The following is a 19928-nucleotide window of genomic DNA, read 5'->3' on the forward strand; positions in this document are numbered from 1 at the left end:
CTCTCGGCGGCGGCGCCGCCGCACGCGACGTTCCGCGGGGCGCGAGCCGCTAGGGGGCGCCCTGGCGGGGGGGACGCGGGCGGGCCGGCCGGCTGGCCTGCCCGGCGCGCGCCGGCTTGTTGACCGAGCGGCGGTTGGTGGCGCGAGACTCTCTCGTGACGCGCTCGCAGGAAGGGCGGGGGGAGGAGGGGCTGCTGCTGGGGACACCGAGGGGGGGAGGAGAAGGAGGGGGGAGAGAGGAAGGAAGGAAGAGAGAGAGGAGGGCGAGCGCGGCCGGAGCGGAGAGCAGAGGAGGAGGAAGGCGAGCAGGAGGCGGTGACTGTGTGCGTCCGTGCCGGGGTGGGGGGAAGCCGCGATGTGAAGCCCCCACACGGCCCGGCAGGGCAGGCGGCGGCAGCGCCCCGGGAATGTGCGTCTGGGACTCGGCGAAAGGTGAGCGGGGGCTGCCGGAGCGGGCGCCTTCCCCCTCGCGGCGCGGCGGCCCTGGCCCCCATGGCCGCCCGGCTCTCGCGAGCGCGCCCCGGCGCGCGCGTGCGGGAGGCGGCTCGGGGCGGGGGCGGGAAGGAAGGGGGATCCTGAGGCAGACGCGGAGCCCGCAGCCCTTGCCCTGCCTCAGCCCCTCCCTGGGCCCGCGGCCTGGTCCTGCACCCCCGTTTCCCCGCCGCAGCTCTTCCCCAGCGCCGGGCTCGGCGTGGGCAGTGGAGGGGTGGGAGGGGGAAGGGTGGCGCGCGGGGTTATGTAACCAGCGCGGGGCCCTCGCTGAGCCCCGCTTGCCCGCGCACGGGAGGGTGTGCGCGCGGGCGAGGGGAGCGAGGCGGCGGGGGTGACGGGCCCCTGGGCACGCGCGCGGGCGCGCCGCTGCAAGTTGCTGAGGGTGTGCCAGGTGTGTGCATGTCTGGGTCAGCCACCCCCGCTCGGCGCCTGCCCCTCCCCGCCAGCCACGGCACCTGTGTGTGTGCGCCTGTCACATGAGGCCTGCGCTTCAGACACAACACGGTTCCCAAGGCAGAGCTCGAGTGGGGCTGCGAGTGTTTTGCCAGCTAAGGGGTCATTGCAGGGAAATAGGTTGGAGGAGGAGGAAAGCCCCAGCGCTGGTGCAGCCTTGCCCGTCTCGAACACACCACGCACTGTGGCACTCAGCTGTAGCAGCATGTGTCTGTCTGCGGTTTTTCATCGTGTTCGTTTCAAGTTGTATTTGCTGAGCAATAGTGCTGGATATAACCAGTATGCCAAAGGGAAGAGACCCGTGTTTGATGAGTAAGCCTGTGCTTACGAACACCAAGGGACAAATGTGTTCAGTGATGCTTCTTCACCCCTGCCCCATCTAATGTTGGTGCATTTTGCTATAGAGTTACTATTGATTTGACCTGTGACACTTAACAAAAAGCCCCTGATGAGAGATGCGCAGTAATGGCATGGTAACCTTAAGAAGGGAGAGAAAGATAATATCACAAGCATGTGATTTTTTTCTGGTGGAAAATCTGTGTTGCATGCTGTAATATTCAGTTATTTCTGATGCTTGAAAATTAATGTCAAAGTCTTCAAAATGACAGGGCTGTGAATACTCTGCTTGTGTTAGAGATTTTCTTAATTAAAAGATGAGTTTTTTGATATTGTAGTCCAAAGAAGCAAAACCAGGGGATTGTAATTTTACAATCTAAATTCTTGATTTATTTAGATGCAAATGTTGCTCAGATAAAATTGTTTTAAACAGTTGGCTAATTACAATTAATTGGAAGAGGTTATAGTTAAAATTTATTTCTGAAATAGTTCTGTTTTACTAAGGTTTATGGTATTTAACACAGAAATGCAAATCTCTGACAAATTCTTTGCCATCTTGTCTCAAGCATATATTATTACTCATTCCCGCCATATTGTTCTTTCATTCAGTCCGTTTCTCCCACTGGACAAGGTGCCAAATCCCTGTTAGTAAATAATCCCAAGCTGTCAGACTGGAGGTCATTGGTAGGACAGTATTAGTAGAGGCACTGTGTCTACCTGCCTTGTGACTCACTGATGTTTAGCTATGTGAAGATAGATTGTTTTGAAAGTAAAGCTCTAATAGTGAAAAAAAAAAATAGCATATTTCAAGCCTTGATAGTGAACTGATTGTACATTTTTCTGTTTACAGTATACATGTCTTTAGTACATTATTCAGTAACTGGTCTTTCAAACATAGCACCAGTCCATCTTTCTGGGTAGTATGTATGTACTCCTACTTAGTCACAGCTTGTTCTGATGCAGTGATAGTGTGTTGTAACTGAGTGCTGATTTTTATTAGTATTTTCTGATCACTTGACCTGGATGTCTGTTTTAAAGAAGCTTCATGGGAAATTTTAAATCTTTCAGGTACTAGAGATATTTTTTTTTTTTAAGTAAGAATGATTCAAACACAAAACCAGGTTTTGAGTAGGTAGAAAAAATAAGTATGATTATAGAGACCTTTTTTAATATATCAGTTGTTCAGGCCAAGCAGGAAAATAATAACTTGCTTGACCCTGCCTTGTGCTTTCGCAATTTAATTTGTCATCTATTGTTTATTTCATGAAGAATGATTTTTTTTGTATTGAATTTTTCTGTTTTAATTAAACGTGTACGTTATTATCACTGAGATCTCTGTCAGCTCTTAGTGGCGTGTTTCCCTGGTATAGATATAACAAGGGAGCTTAGTATCCAAATGTTGAAACCTTCTCTTAAGAATACAGTCTAGATTAGTTTGGTGATAGTGCCATGTGTTTAGCAAAGCATAGCAAAATGAGGAAGCCTAGAAGCAAATAGAAATGAGAGTGGCCATGGAGTTATAAAGTAAGTTGGAAGTAAGAAAGCAAATCTAAATGGATGCAAAAGAGCGTGAGGAATTCTGAAACCTGAGTCATATGGTGTACTTGTGGAAGTGATGCTCCCTGAGAGAGGCTTTCTGCTCTGTTGTGGATACCAGACAGCATTTTAATTGGAGACACAAATGTTTTTAGGGAGGAGGGCCTCCCATGTCCGTGGTCCTCCCTACTTGTGTATTTTGTGTGGAGTACCTGGTGCTCATAAGATAGATAAGTCAGAATTAGGAAACTCTCTTTCTTTCTTGCTCTTCAGTGGAAGAGAGGTGAATGTGCTTTTAAATTCTGGGCTGTGATGATAACTTCCATTACTGCAGCTTGTATTTTCAAAACTAACGTAAGGACTGCTGCTCCTGTAGCTAAGGCATCTGTGACCATTGCATTCATCTACAGGATGCTTTAGTTTGGTATACCCACAGAAAGGATTGTTCTGTCTTCTGTGTTTTTTCCTGTAAATGCCAAAGCAGACCATGGTCCCTGAATTTCAGTGTTAGTTTTTTCGGAAAGTACTATTTTATTAAATTTTTATTTTATTAATTTTCAAAAATTAATTTCCTATCTCAAAGCTTCAGGATCTCCCAGTTGGTATTCTGCCTCTTTCAGAGTGCTGAAGCTGGTGATTTGAAATTTAGTTGCTTGCATAAGTAAAAGCTTAGCCATATTGTGGTTAACTCTTCTGCGTCGGTTTTGCTTTCTGTTCCCAGCTATCTGTAAAAACTTCAACCAATTCCCAACATATGGAAATTATCAGCTGTATCCTCCTTATTTGGTCTGCTCGAATTTGTGCAGACCTTTTCAGCTTCTTGATTTATGAAGGTAAATAATTCTGAAAAAGAGAAAGCTAATTTTGCTCAGAGTAAGACACTGCTCAGGTACCTTGCAGAGTCATTTTTGCAAAGGCAGGTGCATTGGTTTGAAGGCCAAAATGTGAAAGCAGGGCTGAAGCTGTCCAGAGTAGGATCGACAACTGCTCCGAGGTTTTTCAATGTTGACTTAAAGATAGGCAGTATTCTGCCAGGATGAGATATGAGGTGTATTTTGGCAGCATCCTGAGGACTGTTGCCAGAATTTTTTGTGAGATTCTAGTTGTCAGTGAATATCCAGAGTAAAATAAAGTTTTGTCCATCATGTTCATGACTTCATCTTTTTGAGGTGACTCAGATCAGCTGTTAGTTCAGGGCACAATGAATCAGCATCTTGGTTGTACTCCACTTAAAACATTTTGGAAACCTAGAAGCTGTTGCTGTTTAGAGAAAACCATGAAATCACTGATTATTCTTAAAAATAGGAAAACCCATGACACCATGGCATGTAAGGTAAATTATGAGTGCAGTTACCAAGTACAGTAAATGTATTTTACAATTTTGTGCTTTTGAATTCAACTCACATTTGAACTAAAGAACTAATATAATGTTCTGAATTGAAAGGATACTGCGCCTGGTTTCTGCATCTGCCTTTTGTTTTCAGGAAACATTAGAGCATTGGGAAACTGGAAAGAGTGGCTTTTCAGTCACTATTTCCTAGACTTCCATGCTGAAATTGCGTTATTTGGTAAGCAGTTCCGAGAACACTCTTACGAAACAATGCAGGGGAAAGGGAGAGGACTAATGACATTTCACTTTGATTTCTAGCTGATCAGGAATTAGCAGTTTTAAGTGTTGCCCCTCCATAATGATTCCTATAATTTCTGCATTGATTTTTAACCTTAGTTCTACAACCTGGGGTAGGCCGCTTTTTGTCTGTGGTCTTTTTGTATCGATTTGTCTCGAGGAAGTAGCAGTGTAACACTGATGTCAGATGTACTTAAAGCCACTTCATGCCAAGACTGCAACTCAGATTTGAGTTTTATTTAGGGGTGCCTAAGAAATTGAGTGTTTTTATTTTGTCCCAAGAACAAGAACTTGGAAATGTGTTTTTCCAGAACACAGACACACTGTACTCTTTTATCTTCTCTCAAAATCCAGGGGAAAATTTGAGAATACATTGTATCAGATCAAAAGTTTGCCTAGATAGTAGTAAAGAAACTGTTAGGGATACTTTGCCTTGACATTCTGATTTCCTGTAGTTTGTTGTCATTTAAAAGAAAAATATTTAATAGCTTTTTATTCCATTCATCTGTTCAGCCCATATGGACTTTTAACATCCTTGGTGCCCTGTGTCAGAGAATCTGCAAATAAACCAGGCAACAGATGAAAAACTATTTCCATTTGTTTTGATCTCTCCACTTACTAATTTCATCTGATTCTTCTAAGCCTTGTTGGTCTGAGTTGATGATAAAAGTATTATCCATGGACTAACAAAAGATGTCAAAAACTTGAGTAGAAATTTAGAACTTTAAGACTAAGCATAGAAGCCATATCTTGTGAAGATTTTACTTCATACAAGATTTTGCAGCTTTGGAAGTTTCAAAGGCAAATCCAGAAAACCATTTGGTAACCTGAGTATGCAGTGTCAGTTGGAATTAAGTAACGTCATTCAAAAGCTGCCATGAACAGAAGATCTGCCTATTTAAATACCGAATCTGTGGTTATCAATACTTTTGCCAGTAAAGTTACTTGAGCTCTTAGATTTGTGCTGCTGTACATGTTTAGGGCTGCCCATATGTGAGTAGAGAAACGGTCCTCCTTACTATCTGACATCAACTACCACATGAGACTCGCAGAGTGGACACTTCTAAAAAAAAATAACTTGTAGAGAAGAAGTGGTGCCTTCTCATTACACTACTTAGAGGATTCACCCAGAGAGCATATTTGTTTCCATGGCATTCTCTGTTGCTGAAGTGGTTAGTCTGGGCAGTAAACAATCAAATCGGTCAGCAACAAAGATAAGTTTGTTGTGTACACATGCACATACATTTATATACACACATATATAACCAAACAAATACATAAAATCAATCAAAAATATATAGTCTCTTTTGACAAGGTGTCACCAGTCTGCTGGTCTGAAGTCTGGGGAAGCTGAAGATAATATATGAGGTTTTTGCCAGAGCAGGTCCTCTTAATTTGATATTAACAAATTCAGAGCATTCACAGATTCTTTTGAGCACCTTGTGAAAATTTTCCAGTTGTTTGTTTGGGACCATAATACCTCCACTTACCCACTTTTCCTGCCTTGTTAGTTTTGGGTTGTTTTTGTTGTTTTTTTGTTTGTTTGTTTGTTTGTTTTTAGTTTTACAAGGATGCTTCCTTCAGTTGCTTCGAGGAATTCTAAGGAAGCCCTAAATCATGCAGCAGCAGCAACTGTTCATGTATTTGGGAGGAGAGATCATGGTTTACTTATGCTACGCACTGGTTGCTTGACCTATGCTTCAACGTAGGCTTCTTGTGTAAGATGTGAATTGTAAGACTGGATTGTCTGACTGAGGAGTGCACAAACTTAAAACCACCTAACCAAATTCTATTGATTTATTAGGTAGAAAAATGACTATTCTGCCCTTCGTTTTCAAAGAAAAGAGTAACACTGTTCTCTGTTTTCAGATACTATAGACAGCTAAACATAAGGTCTTGAAGGAAGAATACTCAAGTCATATACTCATCCTCCTTATTGTTTCAGGTACTCAGGTCCAAGAGAGAAAGAGAATTTCCTTTTGGTGATTTACAGTCCATTCACTATGTTGCTATTGAGAGTCCTAATTCCACAAGCTGTGCTGCTTATTCTGATTTTACTTAATGAATTTTATTCTGGAATCTAGACATTTAGAAGCTGTCATAAAGATTGTGAGTGTGCTATGTCCTCTTTGGGTTGAGCTCCAAAACAATGTAAGTGCTCAAGAGAAATAATTAAGCCAGTTGCTGAAGTCTGCTGCCAGTGTATTGTGACAATTAGAATAATTGTATTAAAGAGGTGATATTTGGACTAAAAAGTGTATTGAGCTACGTGGTTCAATGTAGCAATGAAAATTTATGAAGAAGAGCCACTCATCACTGAGGAGTTCTGAAGGAGGGTGGGAAATTTTACTGAACAGTGCAGAAATGTAGAAACTGAAGCCATAGTCTTCTGTGAGCAGAAGAAAAATTCAACTAAGTTAAACCACTACTCGTGACAAGCTCTAAATGGACTGTAGGTGCTCCTGAGTGTTACTCGTAGAGGGGAATGAAACATTGACAGTTGGTCTCAAATTGAATCTAGCTTACTATTTTTCAAAGAACTAACTGTCTCAATGCCATATATAAAAGCAAAAAGAGTATATTCTCAAAAAAAGATTGCTCAAAGCTGTTGCAGACTGTGCAGTGATGCTGTTTTCTGTACCTTGTACTCATGGTTTCTTAATTTGTGACAATTAACACAGTCATCTGTCCCAGACTCCAAGTCAGTTGTGAAAAGGTCTAAACGCTTTTGTCTTGTGCGGCTCTCGTATAAATGGCTACCTGTTGTGCAACTGCTTTGGGTCAAAATACATGTATATTTCTTTGTTGTTATTGAGTATTGAGTCCTTGATGTTAAGGTAAACTGATCTGAAATAAAGATCATTTTGAGTTGCAAAAATAGTCAGTTTGGAAATGGGATTAGTTTAGCAGAGTTCCTGTGACTCTGGTGGAGTGACTGAACTGAAGGTCAGAGTATCATTTCTTTGCTGTCAAGCTCAAATGAAAGTATGCACGGAACACAGTTTTAGAATAGTCATCTACACATAAGGAGTTGATTCTGAAGGACTTGATTTTTCTATGCTTTATGTGGATTGTATGGTATTTCACCTTTCTAGCAAATGTCATGGATGTTCCCATTTTAGAAAAATACTATTTCTAAGTTTCTCATGCTCACTAACAGTTTTGTGTCTTATATTTAATTTGTCCAAGATTTTAGTGATTGTTCTTTCTTAGTTTATACTCCTAGGTTTACTCACAGGAGACAGGGGTGGTGTTGGGTGTGTTTTGAGACAGATATTTTTCAAGTGTCTTTCAGCTGATTTAATTTCTATTGCTTTAAAATATCAAAAATTGAACTGCAAACCAGAACTTGCTGGTTGACTTTGTAACGTCAGGTGCTTGTTATTAGAACTAATTATCGTAGGGGCACGTGTGGCTTAAGATGGGGATCTGTTCGATTGTAACTTGCTTTGAAAACTTTTGCCCTGTAGAAAAAGGTGAGGTAGCCTACACCTCTTTACTGAGGGGCAGGAACATAAGCAGGGCAGTTAATGAAGAGTAGCTAGCTCATTGTATCCACATTTATGCCACAGTTGGACTGTCATAGCCACGACCCTAGAAGTTGGTTTCCAAGATATTAAGATCCCACTGGCAATAAAAGGAACAGTCCCATCCATTCCTCGTTTCTGGCCTGTCTGCTTTGGCTTTATCTGATGCTTTTGTGAGTCAGTTCAGCTTGCTGAACTAGCAGGAAACCAACCCATAAAATTATGTCAGTTTTCTATTGATTTAGTGAACTGAATTGCACATAGCACCAGTATGAACATAGGAGTCACGTGAGTCTAGAGGTAGTGGAGAGGTTGGGAAGAAGGGTTAGAGCCTATTAGGCCAGCAGAGGTTGAGGAGCAGAACCATCCCTTTTGGTGGCAGTTAGCCATCAAGTTGGCTCAGCCATCTTATGAACCTTCACCCTGAGAGTTTATTTCGTGCCTAGAATAAAATCAGTTGCTTTGCAACATATTAATTAGTTTATTTTAATATGGAACAGTAGTCTTAACTCTGAAGTGTCTAAAATCACAGGATTTACGCAGTATCTAAAACATTTTGAATGATCTTTTTTATTTTTAGGTTCTTTGACTGAATTCTGAACTTTTCGATATGTGGTAGAAAACAGTATTAGATCCTGAAGCAGTAGCTCCTTTTCAGAAGACTTAGCCAAGAATAGGACTCTCTTGTGCTGAGAAATGCGTAAACACGTAAGACAGTTCCTTCCTCAAAGAGCTTGCAGACTAGTGCCAAGTAGAGTGGTGAGTTTGATGTGGAAGCTGGAATGTAGATGTATGAAACTCAAACAGGCCACAAAATACCCACTTGTTGGAAACAACTTTTAAGCTGTGCTGAGCTGGGGTGGATTCAATCTACAGTTCAAGCAAAAAATTATGATACTCATTAGCAGTGGCACGAGTTATCCATACTTCGTTAGCAATAGAGTTGCACCTTCAAGAATAAGGCTTGTGGTGGTTGAGTATGGTCATTAAATCAAGTTCTTCTGCATTAGAGCATATTGACAAGATGTTCACACTGATCAGGAATGCAAAATAACTGTTTGAATGTGTTATACTTTCACTCATCTTTCAGTTACCTGAAACTGGATTATCTGGATTAAAAGCTACTTGTGCCATGTATTTAGACACAAGTTTAATAGGGTTATTTGTTGAGTCACGATGCAGCCTCATTTTGTTTTTGGAAATAGCTCATTTGCTTCCATGCAGTGCAGAGCCAGAAAGTGTATATTCTCCCAGATTCACGTTGGCTTCTTGAAGAGGCAGCAGAAATATCTCTGCACCGTGTACATGGAAAAGGGAATGCTGAAGAGTATGGCAGACACAACTCCAGCTTGGACAGGGCTGATACTGACCTAGAATTAAAAAGCTCATGAAGATTCATCTTCACTTCTTATAGAGTCATCGAGATCTGTACGTTGTGCTCCCAACCATTTTTCCCCATAATACCTGTGATTTTGGTCTGGGTTTCTTTGTTATCTGTTTTATCCCAACTGTCTGAGATAATGGAAAGCCACTTACTCGTCTTAGAGCCATACCAGCCTGAATTTAAAGTATTTTAAAAAAATAGCTTTCCTGCATCAGACTGTGTATGCTACATGAGAGATTAAACCAAGTATTAACATCAACATTCACATCTAAATTCCTTGTTTTGCAATCTGAACTCTTACAGTTGCTGTGCAACTCCTCTGTATACACAGACATGTTTATACATGTAGACTTAACATTTCATTCCACTAGCTGATCTGTAGGCTTTGATTAAGTCTTTAGTAATAGGACTAAGTGGTTGTAGGTTGGGAAGTAAAATGCTAGGCCTATGAAGCAGAGCACAAAGGGATGTTACATACCTTTTCCCAGTGGGCTGTATTGAGTATTTCTGAGCCAGTCATGTGCAAAGCATCAAAAACCTTAGTTTCTCTTCTAGCTTCAGTTTTGAAAAGGATGACACAATAGAAATTTGAATTTTAGTTAAAGAACCCTATTTTGTAAAATGGTAAGATTTTACCATTTTTATGCGGTCCAGAAAGAGATGCAGGACCAAATTATGTTAATTTTGATCACAGAAATTATTAACTTGATTTTTTTTTTTCCTTTTCTTGAAATGTTGTTTCTCTTGCACTGAAAAATTGGATTCTATTCCTGGGAATGCTAATTCTACCTTTACAGGCTTTTGTGCAGTTTCAGAGTTGTTTGGGGTTTCTTTTTATATTTGTGTTCACGGGTCTAGAATATGAGCATTTCAATTTTATTTAAAAAGCTTTTCTCTAGGCGAAGGGTCATGTTATAGCTTGTCCTTCAGGTTCTAGAGATACTCTGAGAACTAGTAACGATGGTGATTCACTTTCACTGAGTTACTGTGCCTTTGTGAAAACAGATAAAAACAGTTCTGAAACAAGTTAGATACTACAATCACAAGAAGGATGAACTCTTGAATGAAATTGGCCTGCTTGCAATGGGTGTTTAAGTTCCCTGTTTTGTTTTCCTCCCCTGTCTTCTGCTGTCACTTCAAGGGTTCTTTATGAAGTATGTATGTTATTCATCCCTTCATTGTGATTTCTATAGAGGGAGCATCACATCATCCTTATAGTTCTTACTTCATGAACCAATGAGAATGTTTCAAATCTTGCTTAACTTTTACTCTGATTTAATATGTCCTGTGCAAGATACCTGTCATGCTCATTTACTCCTTAGGTTTCAGCTGGGCAGCTGTAGAGGTTATCTTCATTCTCAAGGGAAAATTTGTGCTGTAAGCACAAGTCTTTAATAGTGGAGGTTCTCCTTAGTCCAGAAACCTTGTTTCATCATTCAGTTCCTGGAACTACAAAGGGAGAAATTAGTCTCCCAGGCTTTCATATCAGCATAATAATCCCCAAACTCAAGACATGAACCAGAGGCATCTAATAGTCACTGAAATACCATGTTCCTAACTTGTGTGTTTAGAATTGAAGTGGACTGGCTGAGTCAAAAATCACATCTGCCAAGGAAATGATAAATCATTATCAGATGTTGTAAGCAGGCATTACAGCCTAGCTTCTCTAGTTTCGGAGGTTCTCGGAAGACAGCTTTTGTGCACTTGATACATCATGCTTTTAACACACTAACCTAAAATGGTCTTGTTTTCTGATTTCTAGTTTTAATCAAACTAGGCACGTATGCATGATTCTGATTTTGATTTGCCCTACTGGATGTAGTGTTCTGATCTAATGGCTTTTAGACTAGAGATCTTTCTTAGCTTCGAGTCTCTTGAATAAAAATCAAATGCATTTCAAGGTTTCAGAAAAAACTTGCCCTCATGAAGGCAGTTCTTCAGTTTATCAGGCATTAGGTATTTTAGTTTAAGCAAGAGGTTGTCTGTATGTGGGTCAGAGTAACTACCTATCAAATCCTATCTTCTCAAGAACTCAGTGGTTGGAATAAAGGACATCTTTTTGTTAGACTGATGTTATGGTGGCTTATAGTATGCATTTCGAATGGTTCTGAAGGTTGAAGGTTCTTCCATTGTTTTGGTTTTGTTTTTCCAGAGTGTTTCTTTTCATATGAGATTTTTTTTTCATAGACTTAAAATCATACAACAGCCCAGATTGGAAGGGACCTCGAAAGACTCTCTAGTCCAACCTTACATGGATAGGGAAGCCTAGATGAGATTGTCAAGCACGCTGCCCAATTGCAGCTTAAAAACCTCCAGTGATGAGAACTCTACCATGTGCCTGGGGAGGTTGCTGCAGTGATTGATTTTTCTCACTGTAAAAAATTTCTTTCTTATATCAAGATGAAACCTCTTGTGGTGCAACTTGTATCTGTTGCCACTTGTCCTCTCCATGTGGCTCCTTGTGAAGAGAGACCCTCCATCCTCTTTGTACTCACTCTTTAAGACTTTGTCTTCCCTCATTATGAAGGAGAAGGGGTAATCAGTAGTTAAGATAGTTAATATTTTGGTGTCTCTTATGAACTTACACTGATACCTATGATGTCTAAAAGCACTATATAATATTTTCATTAATGAATGTGGGTCTTTTTCTTGAACTTACACTTTTCTGTTTTCCCCAATAACTTCTTACGCAGAAGTGATAGATTTGAATTACAGTTGACTTCAGCTGATGGAAAAATACAAGTTTTCCATATGAAATAAATCATGTAGCCATTTCCAGTATGTCCTCTACAGGAAAAAAGTCAATTTTGTATTTCATGTGGCCATCTAGCTCATCATTTGGCTTGCTGCTCCGTAAGAGTTCTGTGTTATCTATTAGATGTAATCCGAACCACTAAAAATTAATTTCAGAAAGCACAGCATCTTAAAAGTTGGTCTCTGAGTAAGAAATGCAGGTAAATAAAGAAAAAATATGCTGAGGAGGGGTTGCTTTCTTTTTGTTGTTGGTATAGAGCCCATCTCCTTGACATGTGATTAATCTTTATAATTATATACATATGTGTAGGTTATATATCAAATTACAGCAGCTCTAAGAATAATAGAACCAGGTGCCTCATGATCTTCCTGTTTTTGCAGAGGTCCTGAAACTTGTCCTTTCAAGGTAGTTGTGCCTGTTTTGACTATAATTCTATGATTGCCTAATTTGGCATATTTGCAGTATTCCATGAAAACGGTCATATTTATGAAAACTTTCCTGCAGTTGTGTCTTGTTCTGCAATCAAATTTGCCTGCAATCCAGGGTGGTTTATCTGGATTTCAGAATATACCTGCTTGGTGGCTCTAGAACAAAGTGGATTTAAGAGATGAAAGCTAGAAGTCAACTTTCAGCCAGGTTCAGGGGAAACAAAATTTTAATGTGATAAAGGAGGCAGTCTCCAGAACAGTGCAGTAGAAGGCCTGGACAGAAAAATGACCAAAACGTGTTATCTTCATCCACAGCTCTGTATGTTTACTGGTAGGCTGGAGACTGAGTGAAGCTTCTGTGCTCCATTACTGGAGAATGCTGTATGGATAGGCCAGAGAATAGGTATCTTCTCAAAAGCAGACAAGGATTTAAAAAAAAAAAAAAAGTTTACTTCCTTCTGTGTATTAACTGTAGTTTTGTGCATTTTTATGGAGGATAAAGGAGTAGAAATTAAATATTTAATAAAATAAAGGTGACTGCCTTGAATCTTCTTCCTTTTAGTTTCAATGTCCTGTCCTCACGCTTTTGAGAGCTGATAGCCCTAAAAGACAAAACAGTGTTTTTATTTAGGGAACTGCTTAGAGTAGAAAGTGAGAGATTTAATAGCAGGCAGTGACCTCGTGATCATTAATCAATATTTTAAAATCAGTGTTACAACAGCTATAGTTAATGCGAATCACTTGGGTGCAGTGCACAGTTGGCCACAGTCCAAAATGTTTGTTTTTTTTTCTCTCCACCAGTTCTGTTCTAGCCTACTAATAGCTCATCTGGGGACACTGCTGTGTACAACAGATCATAGTCCAAGGATAAGTGTTTTGCATAAAAAAAAAATCTGCAAATTGTCTGGTTGGGTGTAGTTAGTTAGTTATTTATCATCATGAACAAAGAACTCTAAGGAACAAATAACAAACCTTGCTATAGATCGTGCTAGATCATCTAAACAACTGGCTTTTATTGACCATAAGATGGCCTTTAGTTTTTTCTTTCACTTTCGTGTGATGTGTTGCATTGGAGCAACAGTGTTTGGACCTTTTATGATTAGCCCTAAATCCACTGGTGAAATGGATCTAGTACCAGGAGGTGTTTGCCTGCATCCCACCGTGCAGATAGTATCAAATAGGAAATAAAAAGTTGTTCCTGACTTGGGCAATATTTTGCATGAACAGTAGCAACTATATTTAAGAACCTTTTATTATAGGAGATGTATGATGAACAGGAGGAATTTAATAAATCATAATGGAAGCTCAACATTGTAATGAGTTTGAGTTTTGGGTTTTTTGATACATAGGTGCTACACTATGCATTACTACAAAACTGAGTAACTAGGTTTTTATGCAATTTTTAATATTTAGGTTAACTCAGTGAAGCCCACTGAAAAATGTAATATTTGTGATAATCTGTAGATGACCTGTAATGCATCACTGAAATGCCACTGATGATATTACTAAACATCTAATTGATTGAGCATTTTTCTTCCTGCGCAGAAGCTTCAGTATGAGGCGAGGTGGATGGCGGAAACGGGCTGCCGATGGCGATGGCTGGGGAATATGGGTATGTTCAAAACCAAATGGCTTTTTTTGCAGTAGAGTAAGTAGTAAGTGGCACTGTGGTTATAAAGGGTTTACAATTATGCTATATATGCTAAAGGTATGCTTAAACCTTTTTGCCTCATTTGAAAACATGTAATGAAGTTCAAAAGAAATTTTTTAAATTACTAAGTTGTGAAGTCTTCCTTCACAATTATCCACTGAATTGCATTATTAAGAAGTGCAGACCCTTGAATAGTTTTAAATCACCATTTAAATACTTAACTAAATAATTTTAAAAGTATTTATGGTTATCCTATATAATTGGACAAACAATAACTGAGGTGCCTAATTTACATACATGTTTATGATACTACTGCCTCATGTATATTTAAGAACTGAAAATACGTGGAGCTTAATGAATATTCTCTACATTATTTCTTTAGGTAATGACTCTCCAATTTAGCATCCTAACTTGCGTCATTCCCTTATTTCTTTTTTTCTTCTTTTTATTCTATAATAATTTTTATATAGATAGAATATTTTTCTTATGGAATAAGATTAAAGAAGTATGAAATAAATCCCGCTATGTTGGTAACAAGATGCAGTTATATTGTACATAAGAATTTAGGGTGGAGGATTTGCTGGTTTTCATTTAGAAAAAGAATATGCATATTGCATGTCGACCAAAATCAATTTGAAGGAATGCTGCTTACCTTTCCAGTCTTACAATTGATGAGTTTCTGTCTGTAAATGTTAGAAAATAAGACTGACATCAACAGTTTGGTTTTGCTTTGTTTTAACTTAAAAACTAGGGCGGGTATATGTCGGCAAAGGTTAAGAAGTTGGAGGATCAGTTCCGGTCAGATTCAGCCATACAGCACCAGAAGGATGGAAATTCATCAAGTATCTTTAGTGGAGTTGCCATCTATGTCAACGGCTTTACAGGTAAAGCTTCTGGTTTTTTTTAAGGATCTGTTCTGGTTTTTTATTCTGTTTACCATCGTAAGTGGAGTAAAGAACTGTAAAACACTTTAGTTGAAGCTAAATTAAATATATAACAATGACTGTATATGTTTTGTATATTGTATTACTTTGTATTTCATCGTTAAGATTTTCAATATAAAATCAGATTTAGGTTCTGAATATAAGTATGACTTTGCTAAATCATTTACATGAATGATCACTGATAGAAATAGCAGTAAATTTTTCCAAATTTCTGTGATTTTATTTGAAATGAAACCTTTTAACTTCCTCCATACTCCTACATATACTAATTCGTTATTTTTCCAAACTATTGATGATTGCATTGGATTTGGAGCATATGCATTAAGTTTATGTTTGGGTAGATATGTTGGGGTTTTCTTGCTCAGAGTGGTGTAATGCTTGAGACAGTGAACCCATTAATAGTGGAAGGAAGAACAAGACTTACATATGCATTGTCTGTGATGGACTGATAGTGCATGTTAACTGGAGTAAGGTTTTTAATCTACCATACTTATGTTCGTATTTCTCCTGGGTTCTGTAAAGCAGCATAATAACCTTTTTGAAACTTCCCTGAAGCCTTTTTCAGGGACCTATGCTAGGAATGTTGTGACTATTACATAACCAATGAGTACAGCTTCTATGGTATGGAGCAGGGCTGGTTTGAGCACAGGACCTGAACAAGCTGAAGAAGGTTAAGGTTGACATGTTAAACTATTAATACATCTGAATCAGTTCTTTAATACAGGCAGTTTCTTTAGTGAAAATGTAGCATTTGCATATTCTTCAAGGTACTAGTTCCTAAATAGAACTCTACAAGGTGATTGTCCAAAAGGCTGGAGTAAGAAAGAGAACACCTGGAGAAAATGTATGCTATTTTTAGTTAAAACTTAGAGGAACAATCAAGTGTTAGAAATATTTTGAGAGTTGACAGTAGGCCCCTGGAAGGAATTGTAACTCTGTTCTTCAAAAAACAGTTTCTTCCTCCCTGTATTGATAAACTTTCTCTATTTTTTTTTTTCCCTACCTGCCCCCCCCACCCCAGTATCTTGTGCCAGAATGACTAATTAAAACATTCAGTTTGTGCTGACCTAAACTTTTTGGTGCCAATCTGAGACCACTGCAAAGGTTCTCCAAAAGCTAAAACTTTTTTTTTTTTTCCCCCCACCTCTGTTTGCAAAACAAGTGCTCTTTTTAACATGATTGAGGGGATAAGAAGAGTTGATAATTTTTAAGGTATTCTCTGTTCCCTGTAACAATTCTAGGATAACCTGGTAAGGTAAGAGTGAGTTAACTGCTTCAGGAAACCAGAAATTGTATAGTAGGAATTCTATGCTGTTGCTAAACCCTTTTGATATTAGTTCTTTTCTGTTACTTTTGGGTATAAACTATTCTCCTGAACTCTGGTGAAAAGATAAGTGTGAGTTAATGTAATACTTAATTTTGTGTTATGTTGATATAGTCTTTAATGTAGTTTTGGTATTAAATCTACTTGAGTATTCCTCCCCCTACCACATGTTGTGGAAAGATCCTCTATAACAAGTAGCACGTTTACATTCTCAATCAGTCTCTTCAGAAACAGTTTTCTACACTTCTTCAGAAATGCTTTTCTGATTTGTTCTTTGAAGAACTTGTGAGGTTTTTCAGGAGAAAGACAGTGGTTTGCACTCTTTCTGATTGTGGCATCATATTTCTCAATTAAAGTTGTTTTTCTTACTGTATTTGCCGACACAAAACAGGAATATTTCTGGTTTTAATTTTATAGATCCCTCAGCTGATGAATTAAGACGGCTAATGATGTTGCATGGAGGCCAATACCATGTGTATTATTCCAGATCAAAAACAACTCATATCATTGCCACAAATCTTCCAAATGCCAAAATAAAAGAATTAAAAGGAGAAAAAGTCGTTCGGCCAGAGTGGATCATGGAAAGGTAAGTTTAGCTCTACTGTTTTTGGAGATTTCTCTTTTTGGGAGGAAAAAAAAAAAAAGAAAGAAAAATCTAGGAACAGCATTGTAGAAGATTGCATTTTGAGATTATGGTATAGTTTAAAATAAATCTGTCCTTGCAACAGCTGAGTTTAAAAAACACTGTTACATTGAAGATACGCTTCTTAGTGATTGTTCCTTAAGAAACTTCACTAAGAATATCCAGAAAGTCTCAGGCATATCAGAAAACTGAACACTATCCTGTTGATTCTGTTCAATATCCAATCAGTTGACCAGCCTTCATCTCAGTATGTTTAAATAAGTACCAGGTGATTGTTTCTTAACCTCTTGTCAATGTGCGTTGCGTAAGTTTCATTTCATCTGTAAATGAAGAAGCATGTAAGTTGAAAAGTATTTTCATAAAACTGAAATTCATCCATCTAAACATTTATCATGTTGTGACTTTGTAGAAAAGACAAAACAAAACAAACTTGCAAGTTTTATACACAAATACTTTATGTTCTTTGGTTCCTCTAGGCACTGGAATATATAGGATCAACAGAAGTTGTCCTCAGGTCCTTGAAAAAGATGATAGCCAGGCTCAGAGCAGTTAATCTGGCTTGCATTCCATCTGAGGAACCCATGGGAAATAGAACAGTCAGGAATATGTTCTGGAAGTTATTCTGCCCATGTCATGCTATACTTAACTAGCCTCTTTCCTAGATGACCAGCAGAAACAGACAAGGAACTGTTTTCCATATATACTTGTAAAGTCCTATTTGCAGTTCCTATTTTCAGTTTGCTGATTTTCAGTCCTTTGGATTCAGCCGTTTCATGTAATGTATCTTTAAGGTAAATTTTTATATCTGTAATCAGAAATGACAGGTTCTTCATTTTGCAAAAGACTTTGGGTACATTTTTTAAACACATGTAGGGCGTCGCCCACAAGTTTAAGGACTTGGAAAACTGGTGGTAGGTGTGTTTTTATTTGAAAAATGTAATTGTTTTCATTGATACCATTAAAGCTTGTTACAATTTTAACCAAGTGGGAAAAATTCATTTGTATACATTCAGTAGAGACTTGCTAGAACCTAATGTATGAAGTCTCCTAAAAGTTTCCATATGATATCTTGTGTTCAGGTTCTACTTCTCCTTGTTCTGAAATGTTGTATTGCTGAATAAGTCAGAAGAACTGAGTACAGACAGATATACAGGGTTAGGTACAAGGAGACAGGGAACTCACTGTCTCTATAGAACAAGATTTGTGTTGGAATCTGGAATAGAAGCTGATTTCACAAACCCTCCTTATTTTTCCCCTTCCACTCAACAGTACTGAAGAACACTCACTGGTTAAATATTCTGTCTCTGTACATGGAATATTGAAGTTCTCCTCAGTAGATAAGTTGGTGAAAGCTGGTGCAGTGGATGTAGAATTTCCAAATTTGTTGAAATGCTCACATGCACATCATGTTGGTGCAATATGCTGTGTTTTTTTTTTTTTTTTTGGAGGGGTGGGTTTTTCGGTGTGTTGTTGCTTTGTTTTTATTTTAGTTTGGTTAAGAGTCAACACTAAAATGTTACTGTCTCAAATATCTGGTAAAGCAGTGTTGTTACATCTACAGTCTTGTCATCCAAGGTTGCAAAATAAAAAGGTCACTTGTCTGTGGAGCTTTGATTTATTTCTTTGTGTGCACACATTATAATCTAGTCTTTAATTACAGGATCACATGCTATCTTTTTTCACTATGGCACCTTCCACATTCTCTTCACAGAAAAGACTGAATTCAGGTTGCAAGTTGATAATTCAGTGTCTTGGTTTTTGCTTCTTGTCTCTGTAACCTTGTAGTTTCTGCAAATGACTTGAATTCTTTGATGATAATGAAACGAGTAATGAATTCATGCTTTTTTTTGGTGCTTATCACTATAGCATGTCTGCTTTCCAGATGAATTTACCACAGCACTTATTATAATGGCTATTATTTTCATTTTTTGTTTGAGAGCCACCAAAAAGACATTAAGGTAAAATACCAAAAATGTCAGTAATTTGGAATATGCCTTGTGAACTATGTAAGATAAGATTTTTCAGAGTTACCTATATACAAGGATGGTAAGGTGTATGTTGAAGTTTCTTGCTGCATTAAAAGCTTTGCATAATCTGAACTATGAATATTCTGAACTATGGTCTAAAGTAAGATTCTCATAAACTTGTTGTTAAATGCTAGTAGCTCTAGAATTTTCGTTTAATTAGCATAGAGATCCTGTGGTAGCAGTAGTTGCAAAATCCAGTATTGCAGAGTAATATGTGGTTGGTTTAGCAATGAAATAATTCTTACTATATTCTCCTACTTGAGGGTTTTGCTACCTCTCCATTTGTCCAACAAATGAAGGAAGAGACAATTCAGGCAGTCCTACTTTCTAAATATTTCTTCCTTTATTTGGAAAATACTTGACACAATTACGTAGGTTGAAAAGGCTGTTGTGCAATTTCTAGTGCAAGTCAAACGAAGGTTACTTAGGTGGTTTAAATTTTGACAAAACCTGATGTTAGAGCTTGACTTTCAAATTTGAATATTCTTTTAACAAACATTCATCAACATTTATAATAAAATGGCTTTTCAGAGAGTGAGAGTAACTAACCACTAGAAGGAGCTACCAGTAGAATTTGTGGCAGATTGAGTGAATGCTTTTCCTTAAATATCTGTGTTAATCTAACACAAATGTGAAAAAAACATATTAAAATTATTTCCACAGGGGAAAAAAGTCTGTTAGATTGCATTTCATTTTGTTTTTCTGATTGAGTATTGAGAATGCAAAATTTTTGAAAGCTGTAAATGTTTTAAGACTCGTAGCTTTCATTTATTCAAATGAGATGTTGTGTTACCTTAACAC

At 38.5% G+C, this 19928-nt stretch overlaps 1 protein-coding gene across 2 annotated transcripts in view; it reads left to right on the forward strand.

Annotated features, from left to right (window-relative positions):
- Positions 1-233: 233 nt before the first annotated feature.
- Positions 234-19928, forward strand: part of REV1 (REV1 DNA directed polymerase) — a 61313-nt gene continuing 41618 nt past the window's right edge. For both annotated transcript variants that reach the window (XM_065829463.2, XM_065829464.2), the window contains exons 1-4: positions 234-432; positions 14084-14150; positions 14941-15073; positions 16875-17043. In XM_065829463.2, coding sequence (XP_065685535.2) covers positions 14094-14150; positions 14941-15073; positions 16875-17043 — 359 coding nt within the window. In that variant the 5' untranslated portion in view covers positions 234-432; positions 14084-14093. The remainder of the gene's footprint in view (positions 433-14083; positions 14151-14940; positions 15074-16874; positions 17044-19928) is intronic.

The sequence above is a fragment of the Patagioenas fasciata genome, chromosome 1, assembly GCF_037038585.1.
Source record: "Patagioenas fasciata isolate bPatFas1 chromosome 1, bPatFas1.hap1, whole genome shotgun sequence".
Classification (NCBI taxonomy): domain Eukaryota; kingdom Metazoa; phylum Chordata; class Aves; order Columbiformes; family Columbidae; genus Patagioenas; species Patagioenas fasciata.